At 49.7% G+C, this 14,257-nt stretch overlaps 4 protein-coding genes across 4 annotated transcripts; 3 read left to right on the top strand and 1 right to left on the bottom strand.

Moving 5' to 3' along the window:
• Nucleotides 1-655: 655 nt before the first annotated feature.
• P170DRAFT_351385 (putative phosphoinositide-specific phospholipase C) lies at nt 656-3,329 on the top strand (the record flags this gene model as incomplete). Its single annotated transcript, XM_024843863.1, has 4 exons — nt 656-1,069; nt 1,302-2,097; nt 2,291-2,897; nt 3,164-3,329. 4 exons carry the CDS (start codon nt 656-658, stop codon nt 3,327-3,329), a joined length of 1,983 nt encoding a protein of 660 aa, XP_024707943.1.
• Nucleotides 3,330-7,847: 4,518 nt separating this feature from the next.
• P170DRAFT_472529 (uncharacterized protein) lies at nt 7,848-8,220 on the top strand (the record flags this gene model as incomplete). Its single annotated transcript, XM_024852953.1, has 2 exons — nt 7,848-7,942; nt 8,001-8,220. 2 exons carry the CDS (start codon nt 7,848-7,850, stop codon nt 8,218-8,220), a joined length of 315 nt encoding a protein of 104 aa, XP_024707942.1.
• Nucleotides 8,221-8,307: 87 nt separating this feature from the next.
• On the bottom strand, nt 8,308-10,551 carry P170DRAFT_378622 (putative transporter). The gene is made up of 6 exons (XM_024845454.1): nt 10,241-10,551; nt 9,824-10,152; nt 8,926-9,766; nt 8,742-8,860; nt 8,601-8,684; nt 8,308-8,537 (listed from the first exon to the last, which is right to left on the bottom strand). Exons 1-6 carry the CDS (start codon nt 10,502-10,504, stop codon nt 8,513-8,515), a joined length of 1,662 nt encoding a protein of 553 aa, XP_024707941.1. The 5' UTR covers nt 10,505-10,551; the 3' UTR covers nt 8,308-8,512.
• A 1,576-nt stretch (nt 10,552-12,127) lies between these two features.
• On the top strand, nt 12,128-13,555 carry P170DRAFT_462526 (TauD/TfdA dioxygenase family protein; the record flags this gene model as incomplete). The annotated part of the gene is made up of 6 exons (XM_024852108.1): nt 12,128-12,331; nt 12,389-12,594; nt 12,650-13,104; nt 13,165-13,201; nt 13,257-13,390; nt 13,442-13,555. The coding sequence occupies exons 1-6, from the start codon at nt 12,132-12,134 to the stop codon at nt 13,553-13,555; spliced, it is 1,146 nt and encodes a 381-aa protein (XP_024707940.1). The 5' UTR covers nt 12,128-12,131.
• Between the last annotated feature and the right edge of the window lie 702 nt (nt 13,556-14,257).

Raw genomic sequence — 14,257 nt, 5'->3', positions numbered from 1 at the left:
CCTCACGTCTTCCAATTTGTCCTCCGGATCTTCTGGTTTTCGACTCCAATTCCCATCGAATCTCAATAGTCGTTTTCATCACAATCACAATCACCATCCCCTTCTGACTTCTCTTCCCCCCCTGTCTCATATCGCCATGACCCAAGTTCGCCCCCAACAGTACCTTCCCACCACTACCAGGCACCTACAGGTCGCACAAAAACACGCCTCAAACCAATGATTTCCTGGCCCAATGACCCCTTTCGAGCCCTCATGTGCTGACCAGCTAGGACCGTTAAATTAAGTCCGTGTGATCAAGCCAAGCACCCGAGTGGAGCACCAAAAACAAATCACGAAACAACGCCAACTCAGCATGTCGGTAGCCCACCTTCCTGTCCTCCATCACATCAAACGTTGGTGGCATCTCAACCAGCTCTCTTTGCTCCATCTTTTCGGTCGCTTTGCAGGTCCACTGTTCCCGGAATATATCGCGCCTAGGACACCGTGATTCCGAGGTGCTGGTAGCACAACAGAGTGTTGATCGTCAAGCCACCTTCCACTACACCGACCCAACGTCATCAGGGGGACGCCCCATATCGGCAAACGTCCCTTGATTATTGCACACAATAGACTGCATTCTATACACAGCGCAATTTCTGCCCATACATCAAAAATCATGGGAATAGTCAAAGAGCTTGCCGAACTCACTCATCATACTGATCATATCAGCCTTGACCCCTCCCCAGAGCCTGCGGACCCCAGATTGATCTCTGAATTCTCACCTCCCGTATCCATTTACTTGGGTCGTATTTATAAAACCCTAACAGAGTCGAGAAAGACCGATTTTCTTCGGGACGTGCAACATGCATCCCAAGATGCGGATCCCAGTGGTCAGGGGCTGGCGGATCCTCTCGCCTCCCTGGAAACATTCTCTGCGTACATGTCTAGTCCAGCGTCGTCTGCAGTAGGCCCCCCAAAAAGGCAGGATCTTTCTTCGCCAATTGCGGACTATTTCATCTCTTCGAGTCACAATACCTACCTGAGCGGCAACCAGCTGTACAGCGACTCAACTGCGAGCGCTTATACCAGTGTATGTCCCCTCCCCTCAAAATCCCGCATTCGACCCATCCGAAGTCATTCCCGGGATGCTGCACTGCATTTGCAGTATATGGGTGCTTACTTGGTTCCTTCGGATTGGAGCGTTTGTGCGGAAAATGTGTAACCATGCATCACTGTGTCCCCCTACATAATACGCTAGTCCTTAAGACCCAACTGGATCAAGGTTTCTCGGTATTGATACAAGGCAGCTAATAGCATCATAGGCTCTCCTCAGTGGTTGCAGATGCGTCGAAATCGACATCTGGGACGGTAAAGCCGACGATGAGGATGACACTAGCGGTAGCAGTAGCAGTGACGAATCCGACTCCGAAGAAGAAAAGAAATTCGCTCGGCGTAAGAAGCAAGACAAACCAAAGACAGAAAAAATCTCCCGCATGAAATCAGTTTCGTCAAAATTGGGAGGCTTGCTTGGGCGTAAGTCGTCCGGCAACAACACGCCTACCCCCAAAGAAACTGGCGAGACTGCCGATGCTGTAATTCCGGTGCCGCCACGTCCGGAGCCTAAAGTGCTTCATGGTCATACACTGACCAAGGAGATAACGTTCCGGGACGCATGCCATGCCATCCGGGATAGTGCCTTCGTGTCGACCGACCTCCCGGTTATTGTGAGTCTGGAAGTGCATGCATCACTCGAGCAGCAGGTCACAATGGTGGAGATCATGGAGGAGATTTGGAAGGGGATGCTGGTGGAAGTCACGCCCGAAATCGAAGCCACCAACAGCCTTCCACCGCTTGAGGCTCTGAAACGGAAGATCCTGATCAAGGTAAAGTATGTGGCTCCAACGAGCCAAGGAGAGGAGGATGACACGGCGGATGATCGCACGGACGAGCTCGAACCCTCGAGCCAACAACAAGCCAGCCAGGGTGAACCCAATAGCTTAGCTACCACCAGCGATCCCTCCGCCCCACCACCTAAAAAGCCCTCGAAGATCTTACACTCTCTCAGCAAGTTGGCCGTTTTCACCAAAGGATTCCACTTCAGCCACTTTACGCAACCAGGTAAGTTCAAACAAAAAAAAGAGGGTAGCTACATAGCTACCCGACCACCTCCCCTCCACCTATTCTTCCCGAATCGGATGCCAATCCCACACCCCCAAAGGATCCGACAATCCACATCTTAGCCCCCTAGAGACCAAAGACGAAACAGGAAAAAGAAAGAAAGAAAGCTAACCTTCCCCTCCCCGTGTGACAGAGGCCAAGGTCCCGGGACACGTGTTTTCCCTCTCAGAGAATGCGGCCCGGGCAGCATATGCGAAGGAGCGGGACGCGCTCTTTGAGCACAACCGTCACCACTTCATGAGAGTCTATCCGTACGGGCTGCGCGTAACGTCCTCCAATTACGACCCGACCCCCTTCTGGCGCTGTGGCGCCCAGATAGTTGCGCTGAACTGGCAGAGCCTAGACAAGGCAATGATGCTCAATCATGCCATGTTTGCCGGTGAGCAAGGCTGGGTCCTCAAACCGCAGGGCTATCGCGGATCCGACCCCCCCGGCGGGGCGACCATCGTTCGTAGCCAGCTCGATCTGACAATTGAGGTCCTCGCGGGCCAAGGAATTCCGCTGCCCCCTGGCGACACTAGGGAAAAGGGGTTCCATCCCTACGTGAGCTGCTCGTTGCACGTCGAGACGCCACCGGATGAGGAATCCGGATCAGCCAGCGCAGACGATAGTACCGATTCTGAAGAGACTAGCTACAAGCGGACCACCAAGAGCGACTCGGGATCTCACCCGGACTTTGGCGGCCAGAAGCTCCAATTCCCGACGTTGTCGGGAATGATCGAGGAATTGACCTTTGTCAGGTACGTCTACTATAATAATACGACTACATATAATACCTCGGTGTGGGCTCTCCAACATTGCGTGTCACAACATTGGCGCGGTTGCGCTGAGCGACACCAGGAAAAAGCAAAAAAGAAAGTCGGAAAAAAATGAAAACAAAAAAGAAAAAAGAAAAAAAGGAAAAGCGCAAGAAACAGAAAGGAAAAGGGGCTCTCATCGAGGATAATCCATTCAAGGAATTTTCGATCCCAATCGCTAACACATTTTTTCTTACCTCCACCTGCAGGTTCAAAGTCAAAGACGACGAATTCGGCCGCGACTCCATGGCCGCTTGGGCATGTATCAAAATCGACCGACTCCAGGCGGGTTACCGCTTAATCCATCTCTTTGACTGCTCAGGATGTCCATCTGGCGGTGTCCTTCTTGTCCACATCAGCAAGGAAATCTCCTAGGGATTTACATATAACAGCCCGTTTCTATACATAAATCCATGCAGATGCCGAATTGCGGACCCAGAAATTCAGGAAATACTGAAGAGATACGGATAGGTGCATTGCATTGTGTATCAGATTCGCAGCTCTATAATAAGGGGCCTGTCAAATTTGATCGGTTCCAGCAGCAGTCATCTCCGGGAGTTCCATCATGCAAGCCATGGAGGATTGTACATGATCAGTTTCTTACTTCTCCAGTGGCAAAATCAGCTACTGCGTAGGGACGAGGGGTAACGGGAAAGTAGGGGGGAGGGGGGAGACTTCAGAAAAAAAAAAGAAAAGAAAAGAAAAGCAATGACCTCTCAACCAAAGAACCAAAAATTGATGAATAAATTATCCTCCAAGAAAAAAATTAAATAAACTGAAATTGAGAGGGAGGGAAAAAAAAGTAATTAAAATAACGGCCCACTTGTGGCGCATCTGAAGCGACTCTAGATAAGTCCGACAGGATGCAAACGCACATGCAGCCGGTGCCTTGGTCTTTGCGTTTGACGTGAGTTGGGGCCGCCGACGATGGCTGTTGACCTGTTTGAGTGAGTGGGTCTCTGGGACGGTGGATAAGCGTGCTCTCAATCTTTCTTTTCTCGGATTTTCGCTCGATTATACTCCTCTTCAGCAGGAGGGATCTGGATCCGATTTCTCTGAAGGGTCCGGCGGAGATCAACTATACTGGACGGATTTGGACCGAGGAGCCTGGCGAAAGGGCGACGAAAATACAGATATAGCGACTGATTTTGTAACCTCTCAATATTTATGGATCAAAAGCATGTCGATTATAGCCAGCCACTAGGTCTCGCGAATTGATCATTTCCGGTGAGGACTTCAGCCGAGATTTGGCGTCTACCAAACAATCACCTCGGATGGGGGGGGGGGGGGGGGGGGCTTCTAGAGCTGGCTTCCTTCGATAGGAGTGCGTATGCAACGTATTCCCATGGGAATGGTAAACTTGCCGCCGATAATTAAAACAAACTCACGTAGTCGGGAAAACGGAATTATTGGTGATTCCAATGAGTATTCCAAATCCGCAGACCCCGCCGGATGGTTGACTAGCGGTGTGGTGATGGTTGCTCATATGCTGGGACAGGAGCAAGTGGGCGAGAAATTTGATCAATTCATTGTTTGTTTGCTTCGTATCCACACGGTCAGCCAGCGATCAGTAGGCATCTCCTTTTGAAGAGGGGAAGAGACCGGAAAACGGGCTTGGATTGGTGGCGACGGGTCTAGTGGAGAGCCCGATGCAACTACTTTGATTTGACAGATATTGCTCCAGAATTGACCTGTCAACTTTTGATGAATATCCCCTCGCCCACCCTCTTTTTTTTTTTTTTTTTTTTCTTTCCTTTCTCTCTCTGTGTGGAGGGTGCCCCTCACGAAAATAAATTGATCGATAAATCAATAGGAAATAGGGGGAAAACCAAGAGAAAGGAAGAGAGAGAAAGTAGTACCGAGTTAGTTTGAGAGACCGGCTCATGGACTACCATTAGTGCGACCAGGTATCCCGTTTCCAAACAAAAGACGAGGCATCATGGTCCCAAAATGAAGCCACTCGATATAGTCGACCAACGGATAATCCGCCGCAGAGGATGCAAAATGAGGACTTTTAATTACCTCATCTTGCGTTTCTTTGTTGAAAAAGAAAAGAAAAGAAAAAAAAAAAAGTCAAAACAGGGTACAGGGGTGTTGGGCACTGCAAGACATCGGAGAGTAAGTTGACAATGACTATCCTGTATAACCAACGAGCAATTTATTGCTCGGTCTGGCAGGAAAAGAAGCCCAACCCCACATTCTTTATGTATCGAAAAGCTGAGATGAAGGTTCTCTAAGGCCTCTGACTGCTTTTTGTCGACCAAGGACCACCGGCCAAGAAGATGAGGAATGTCCAGATCAACTTCAGCGAGTGGGGCGAGGAAATGGCAGTTCCCCAGACCTGATAAGGTTCAGCTTCAGTATCCCAGTCCCAGCAAGGGCGGTAGGTCGCAGGTGGCTGAGCTACTGCGTACTGTGTTCAAGAAGGGATAAAGGTCCAGCGGGCAGGGTTGGGAACTTGCATCTCCCACCCGTCCAATCGACAGTTGCCAAAACCCCAGGAACTGATACTGATTTGCACCGGGAAATCTCAGGTATCAATCGCCCGACTGACAACCGATCAAAATGGCCAGCTTTCCATGATTGGCCCATCTGATTCGATCAAATCATGCTGGCTGTCATTGCATATTGGCTGAAAAGATATCACCGAGTACGGTGGAGGCCGTGACGGTGCCTCGGGGCATTAGTTCTCCCAGTGGGGCCCCATCTTTTAGCAAATAAATTGACTGGGATCGAAATGTTTAGCGCTGGAGCGTCCCAACCCCCAAGTCCTGGATTGACTCCAAACACTTATCTGGCTGCAAGGCTTCCTGCAACGGATGGAGCCTGGAGATGCAACATCCCACATAGCCAATCAAGGAAGATATGGTTGGATCCCTGGATCGCAAAGGGATGTGTGCAATATTTAGAGGCGCGTCAATTGCACACTTGTTCCAAAGACCCGTAACCACCGCACCGCTAGCGGCTAGCTGTTATAGCACCAGTCAATTAAGGCCCAGGGCGGGTTAAGCGTAGGAGATGAATTTAGTCCACCAAGACTTGATCAGTGGTCTAAATCCCTGAGGGAGCGAGCGGCCCAGGCCAGGGGATTGTGCCAGATGTGGGATAGATCGCGTCCCCTTCGACGTCATTCGCAACAAGTCACATTAAGAGAGTCATCGTCCGCGGTTACCGACTACCGAGTTTCTCTGATGGTAAGCTGCATTAACGGTTTCCAAAATATGTGGGCGATGACAGTGTGGCCCCCTTTCTGGGATCAAAATGGAAAAAAAGAAAATGGAAAAAAAGAAAAAAAAAAAAAAAAAAAAAAAAAACAAGCGAGAAAATAATAAATCGAAATTCTTTTCTTTTCTTTCCATTCGCCTTGATTTTCCATTGTTTCTTTGCTTCCGCGGATGTGCCTGCATATTCGGTTTTCCTTTTTTTTTTTTTTTTTTTTTTTTTTTTTTTTTTTTTTTTCTCTCTCTCTCTCAGACCACATTTTGAGAGAGCCGGAACACGTATCGCACCCATGTACTTAGCAAGCAGATCGCACTTTTCCTGGCGATCTCATTTGCTCGAACGCAAACGCTTGTCATGAACGGGAATATCCGAGTAACTTGGGACCATCTCGGACCCCAACATGACATGTTAGTTTGCAAGGGTCCTGGTGTGATTGATATTTAGATGCATGGGACTTCATCTAGTCGTGTCTCCAATCGATCGATCGGCCCTAGAGCGAAGATCTCCCGATGACCAGTGCGAATTTCTGGGTTTCAGAGGGTCTTGGATCAACCGACCACTTGCTCCTCGCCAGACTCTATAAAAGGGCGACGGATACCCCGGGGAGATTAAGCTCAACGATCGAGGAGACGTGCGCCAGACAAACACCGACTTCATTTAGACTTTGGCCATTGCGAGCTTTCGGGGAATTTTTTTTGGGTGAACAGCACCGGTCCCTCTTTCTCTCTCCCTCCCTCCCAAAGACCTTTGGCGCATTCAATTTACCTTTCCCTCCAAAGTCTTCTTGTCGCGTTTGATCTTCTCCCATCACCACAATGCCGGTAAGTGTCTTGATCGACCCTCCCTCAGTATCCAGAACGATCGCTGACTTTGTGTTGACCACGCCAAAGATGCCCGGAGTCCGTTGTCCCACTTGCCAGGGAAATGGCAAAGAGACCTGGGTAATTCCAGGAAAAGACTGCCATGTCTGCGGCACATCATGCTGAAAAGCACCACTCGGTAGGCGAAAAGCAGCTTCGAACCCGGCTGGAAAGCGTCCGAACCAATGCTAATTTACCGTGACCGACAGACTCTTTGAAAACACGAGTCGAAACTGAGGGCCCAGAATATCTCGCAACAACGGTTGGAGAAACGGACAGTCGGAGATCCGTCCACACCCAATCAACCGCATTGGTTCGCTACCATGCTCTGTTTTCTTTTCCTTTTGCTGGGGGAGTGAGGATGGGGGAAGAAGGGACAGGATTGGATGGGAGCAACCAAGACCGACCGCATGAGCCTCGAGACTCGAGATTCACAGGTCAGATTGGGACTCGCCGCGCACATGAAAAAAAGGCATGAAGACCCGAATGTACGATACAGCGTATCCAGAAAGATGGTAATGAAGTGATGATCGACAATGGTTACAAGATCCTCGAAGTAGACGTGACTGGGAAGAGAGAAGGAAAGAACGGGGAAGAAAGGAGAAAGAAGCAAGAATATCGAGGCTGCCTGACTCTCCAGGCATTCGCGTGCCTTCTACATCCAGAATTGACGAAGATAAAAAGCGGCGAATCACAGCGCGCGGAATGCCAGATTAGCATTCAGGCACCCAACGACGTCATTCCCCGCATCTCCCCTTCTGGCCAGCATCGCCAACTCCAGTCTCCTCAAATCCAACTCCGAAAGACCATCATGGCGGAGATTTATTCCATCGGCTCCCGCAGCGAATGCGAACGAATGGTCCGAGACTGGGGATTCGGACATGTTTTCACTTGGTCTGATGGAAGGTAAAATCCCCGAATCTCCCCGTTCGCGCCTGTTGTCCATCACTAACGCATGATATAGCAACTCTCACTACACACCACATTCCCATCAAGGCCTAACGACCCATCTCATCCGCCAAGGAATCTTCACAATCACCTATCCTGAGGACAATGCCAAACTACACCACGGGGAGGTGAAGAAGGAGACGTTTGGGGTGGGCGCTCGAATCGACGTTCCAGCTGGGAAGGTACATGAGGTTTGGATTGGACCGGAGGGGTGTGAGTATGTGATTGGGGAGTAGATATTTCACTTTACGTGATCTGAGATCTGTTGAACTGGAACTTGAAAGTCCAGCTGTTCGCTCCATTCGAGCATAGGTTGGCTCATCATTATCTATCTCTATTACATGTCACTTCAGCGCTATACCAGTACCAAATCCGAGCCATAAAACCTTTTTGTCCACCTGTCATTCCCAAAACTTTTCTATTTTCGCTACGGGAAGAGTTCGCCTCCTCCGCATTGTTCTTTCGCATTAGAGCAAAAGCCATCAAGGAAGCCATGGCCAGCTGGTTCCCATCTGCTTTGCTGAGTGTCTAATAAATAAATCGGAAATCAAGCCTAAGCAGAGGGTTAGTTTGGTGCCATGTAGGAAAGGTGTATCAGGGGATGAAAAATCCATACCGTTTATTTCCTCTATGGGAGTTCTCAGCCAGGTATTGTTCCCTCTCCTCTGTGGACATGGCATCCCAAATCGCAGATTTTTGCCTGTTGGGAAAGTGTATGAGCATTCCGAAACATTCAAAAAGCCGTGAAAAACCTTACTTGTTGCGCCAGATATAGTATTGTCTTGCGAAAATGAAAAGAACTATGCTGAAAGCCGTCAAAGCGATAAGGACCTTGTTTCCGGTGCGATAATGAGGCTTATCGTCTTCGCGATAAATCTGTCCATTATAGCTCGTTAGAATCATACAACCAAGCTAGTTGATGGGGGTTATCTTTAACTCACATTACCAGCGATAATACTGGATGCCTGAACCATCATGTTGTACAAAGCGCTGGCAACCGTTCGCGTACGGACCGAGCCTGCATTCCGGGAGGTCATCGCCACGACGATAGCATGCACGTATGGCGCTCCTATTAACAGAACGTTGATGATCCAGAGAGCCCAGGGGCTGGTTCCATCGGGAAGAACCTCGAGTGCAATGAGCAAAGCCAGGCACCACACCTCCGTCATGACGCCTAGCGTGAAGCGCTGATTGAAGCGCTCGGAGATCCATGTCCAGAAAAGCAAGTTGAGGATAAAAATGACATATGCTGGGATGGTCAGAAGACTGGTCTCAAAAGTTCCGAATCCAAGTGACTTCAGTTGCAGTGTGATATAATTGGTGGCTGGAGTGTTTGGGATCATCCAGACCAGTCCTAAGAGATAAATGGGCCACATGTCGTAGTCGCAGACGGCATGCCAGAGCATCTTCGGCGTCACTGCCTGTCTGTTGTGCATGCCTCCTTTGCTGGGATCGTCGCGAAGGACGCGATTGACCATGATTTTCTCTTCGTGTTCATTGAACCAGCCATCCTTGCCTCGGAAGCGACCTTTGGTCTGCGTGGGTGAGGCGGGCATCCAGAATGCCGCGACAATTGCGATGATACCGGTGATGAGACCCTCATAGGCGAAGAGATACCGCCATCCTCCCTTTCCATCGTCATCGCGAATGTGAAGGAATCCAAATGCCAGGAAGGCACCGATGATCGCAGTACCTTGAAAGGATACCCAGAAGTAACTCAAACGGATGGGCAATTCCTTGGACTTGTACCAGAAAGAAAGGAACAAGATTGTATCCGGGATACTAGAAAAAGTCAACATAGCTCTCCCTGGCGAGACTCGGGTCTATTTGAAAACTCACAATCCACCCTCAAATAGTCCTAGAAGTGCCCTGCAGACGAAATATCCAGACTTATTCTTGATGAACGCTTGACAGGCTGCAATTAAACTCCAGCAGAACATCTGGATGGGGATCCATCGATCGGGTCCCAATTTTTTCGATAGTAGCTGAGATGGAAGTTCCGCAAACAGGAAAATCAAGTAGAAAATCGTCTGGCCCGTATTATAATCGTTGGTATTCATGCCTAGATCATCCAGCATATTGTCGGACATGGCCTGGACAATATTACCCCGGTCCAGCTGGAGCGCAAAAAAGGTAACGCATGCGAACGTGCATACTCGCCAATCGATCTGGAGAAATGTCAGCGCCTTCCTTCTTTCTCTTTTCTTCGTTCCATCCATTCTCTCTCGTTCATCTGGACTAAAACCAAGCACTTACCTTTCTTATAACCCGCTTCTCTTCTTCTTCCGTCCACTCAAAATCCGGGTCCCAACGGTGAATGCCCTCATACGAATCGATGGGCTTGTAATATCTCGGGTCCTCGACAGTCTCGAAAGCGCAGTCGCTTATATCCTTCACCCGGGCGCGAGGGTGATTGAGATCCAGCGATGACGACGAGCTGTTTCCCGACTGAGGCGCATTTCCATCGTACTTGATCGGGACAGAGTCCGTGACTGCCCCCTTGGGTTCGTCCGCAGCCATTGTTGCCGGGGATGAATCTGCTTCTGCTGTCTATCCACGGCTTGATATAGTCAACAGGAACTCGTGTGACAGAAAAGATAGAGCGAACACAATATAGATCAGTGCTCAGTATATAAAGGCTTGCTCTACAGAAGCTTTCGGACGAAACAAAATATGTCATGCCGCCATCACGCAATTCTGGATCCTCGATGGACCGGTATCTCTTAAAGGGCTAGTATTCAACTCTCGACGCGCTGTGGGTAGCTGCGAGTAGCCAATCGTGATGCATGGATATTGAAGCCTCATGATATTCAAAGCTTTTGAACTTGCTTTTTCTACTGATAAAGGCCGATCGCGGCCAGTGTCCGTGGTGGTTGAACGTCACCAACGATGTTAGCCGGGGACTTTCCATGTCCTAGCGAGGCACTTGCCATGATAAGCTGATTGATATGCATAAAGTAGTACTAGATTAGTAGATGAAGACGCTTAACCGATGCTCCCCTGCCCAATGGGAATCAAGCTGGCTGTATCACGCAAGTTCAACCGTGGTGACGTTATGACGAACGAGTGAGATCCGCGCGGATTGGCAGGGGATCTTGTTTAGTTTTTGCATGGGAAAGATTGGGTCCCGACAGTTCCATAAGGCCAACAATAGATTGGGCCTGGGAAGGACTGTGAAACGATGAACGGGGATGGATGTCACCATCGGACTGGCTTATGATGGTATCTTTCGCCATCACTATCACAACATTGTGCCTAACGTTGATTGGTTTCGAATGCTGCAATATGGCACTGACGATCATGCATAAACAGGGGTCCTTCATTCACTTGCTTGCTCAAATTGCGCTTTTTTATCGAAGCTTCGATTCCAATGTAGTGTGGTGCCCCTAATCGCAGCGACCGTTGTACCAATGTTCCGACGTGGATTCCCAGAAGCAAAAGTCGGGAACAACCACAAATCGCAGAGAAACAATTACTCAGGAGGCCAAGATACTCAACAAAAAAAGATCCGCTCAAGACGAGACTAAGATGAGCCCAAGCGGGGTGGTTGTGTTTGGGTTCGGACTTGGGGCCGTTTGCGCGACTGAGCAGCCCTAGCACGCCATGGCCCACTTCTGTCCCTCATGCTCCTAGTCTCCCGTTCTCATTCCAACCGACTTCGTCCTCGATGGCGACTTCCTTCATAAGTAGTGGCGACCTGCCGTAACCGGCTATTCTGGATCCGATTGACTCTCGCTGCCGTCAAATGCTCGTCTGGGCATAACCGAGCCAGTTGCAGGCGGGCAATCTGTCGTTATATTTGCCGAATAGGAAATCTTATCTCGCATCACATCATAAAGCAGCAATGCTTGATCAGCATCCTCTGGGCTCAACGGTTCCCTCATTCGACCACTCGCACGACAGGCTTGGACTCTGAACCGTGTAACCCCGCGCCAATCCATGGCGAATCCAATGAAGCCTTCAATGGAGGATCAAAACATACCCCGCAGATATTGCGCAAGCCCATAAGACGGCTATTCGGATGCGACCAAGGGGATGGTATATCTGGCGATGGGATCCTCGTGCATGGAGGGTCCGATAGATAGATTGTCAATATTGCATTTTTCCCCCGAATATAATATAATCCGGTCTGAATTTCAGCGCGAACATGGCTCCATCTATCACCGAGACAGTGTCTCTGCGTACGGCTCCTACCAAGCCTCTCCGGACTGAAGGAGGCCACAATAAGGAGAACTTTGCAGGGTTGAAGAGCACCTACAATCACGACGATGAGATCAAAGGAACTGAAAAACAGCCTCCTGCATCGTTCCCCCATTATCTTCCCGTCTGGGATAACGAGACCGAGAAGTATGTCGACCTTGCATTTCCGGGCCATATCTGTGGTCCCACTAACTGAGTATCAAGATACCCCCCGTTGACCCCGTTCGAGCATTATGACCACGGAAAAGATGCGGATCCCAGCTTCCCCGACCTGTTGCCTGAAGGCAAGTTTGAGCTAGACCATATTACGCCGACTATCGGCACCGAAATCAAGGGGGTCCAGCTCAGTCAGCTATCGAAAGAAGGAAAGGACCAGCTAGCCCTGTTCGTTGCTCGGAGGAAGGTTGTCGGTATGTTGTGCCATGTGTATCTGTAAGCAAAGAGATATCAGCTAAGACCACCCAGCTTTCCGGGACCAGGACTTTGCCCATCTGCCAATCGACAAGGCGCTCGAGTTCGGTGGATACTTCGGGAGACATCACATCCACCAGACATCTGGAGCCCCCAAGGGCTATCCGGAGGTTCATCTCGTGCACCGAGGGGCCGACGATAAGAGCGGTGCTGACTTCCTAGCTCGCAACACCAACTCCATCACGTGGCATTCGGACGTGACGTTCGAGAAGCAGCCTCCAGGCACCACCTTCCTGTACTTCCTCGACGGACCTTCTAGTGGAGGAGACACCTTGTTCGCGGATCAGGCTCAGGCATACAGACGCCTATCGCCCGAGTTCCGTAAGCGTCTACATGGACTGAAGGCCGTTCACTCTGGCATCGAGCAGGTCAACAACAGCTTGAACCAAGGAGGTATTGCCCGTCGTGACCCTATCACCTCGGAGCACCCCATCGTCCGAACCCATCCGGTATGTGGTAACCCCTTCAGATATATGCGTGAGAACGTGAGTTGTAACACGTTCATCTAGGTCACCGGAGAGAAAGCGCTTTATGTGAACCCGCAATGTGAGTATAACTTCGATACTCAGTTGATTTAACACAACCCCTAACAGTCATTTAGTCACTCGTTACATTGTGGGATTTAAGAAGGAGGAGTCAGACTTCCTGCTCAAGTTCTTGTACGACCACATTGCTCTGTCGCAAGACTTGCAGACTCGTATAAGATGGCGCCCTGGAACCGTTGTCGTCTGGGATGTAAGTGCAATTGCTTCTCAGCAAAGCTTAGGCAGGAACTAACGGCCGCAGAACCGTGTGACTGCACACAGCGCTCAATATGACTGGGAAGATGGTCAGAGACGCCACATCGCAAGAATCACTCCGCAGGCGGAAGCACCATATGAGACACCCTTTGAAGGATGAGTGAATCGATCAAGAAAAACGACTGGGAAAGCTTGAGCGATTCGAATCCAAACGAGAAAACAGTACATAGAGAACGAAGTATGGACTAACGAATGAGAATGTCTATTTTCTATGCAATCAAAACCTTGGCATTTTGGGCTGAGAATGAAAAGAAAAGGAATCTGGAGTCTCCGACACAGCTGTACCGTAGAACAACCATGCCATTTGTAATAATGCTTTCCTCACGGATCGTTGTGATTCCAACTTTTGAGCCGTCCGAATTAAAAATAATGTACACCGAATCGAAATATTTGCGTGTCAGCGCAACAAGTGTTCCTCAAAAACCAACACCGAATCAAACCCAGACCAGGGAATTGTTTAGCTCGACAAGCATTCGTCTTCATGAGGATCCATAGGCGGAGGAATGATTCTGATTGTCGGTGGAGGCATGGAAGATGCGCGTCCGCGAAGTTCCGGCTTTTTGGCGTCAAGTGCTATGTCCTCGATGTGGTAAGACTGGGGTTCGTTTCGAGTCTCTAACTGGGGTTTGACCGCTGCACTAGGGCTGTCCAGGGTATCGCTCTCTCCTGATTCACAGTCATCCTGTATTGAAAGTCGCTGGAAGGCTCTCTCTAATTCTTCCCAGATGATAAGATCATCGATTTGAGAGGGTTGGGACACCGTGTGTGGAGTTTGAGTTAGCGCTGCCATTTGGGCCAGCAA

The sequence above is a fragment of the Aspergillus steynii genome, assembly GCF_002849105.1.
Source record: "Aspergillus steynii IBT 23096 chromosome Unknown P170scaffold_2, whole genome shotgun sequence".
Classification (NCBI taxonomy): Eukaryota; Fungi; Ascomycota; class Eurotiomycetes; order Eurotiales; family Aspergillaceae; genus Aspergillus; species Aspergillus steynii.
This window is presented reverse-complemented; position numbering and strand designations above follow the sequence as displayed.

Bases quoted from the DNA above. Each gene is read 5' to 3' on its own strand.
- P170DRAFT_378622 (XM_024845454.1), bottom strand. From the start codon at position 10,504: ATGGCTGCGGACGAACCCAAGGGGGCAGTCACGGACTCTGTCCCGATC. The intron at 9,767-9,823 runs GTGAGTTTTCAA...GACTTTTTCTAG, and splicing joins GGACTATTTGAGGGTGGATT to TATCCCGGATACAATCTTGT. The intron at 8,685-8,741 runs GTAAGGTTTTTC...CTTTCCCAACAG, and splicing joins TACTATATCTGGCGCAACAA to GCAAAAATCTGCGATTTGGG.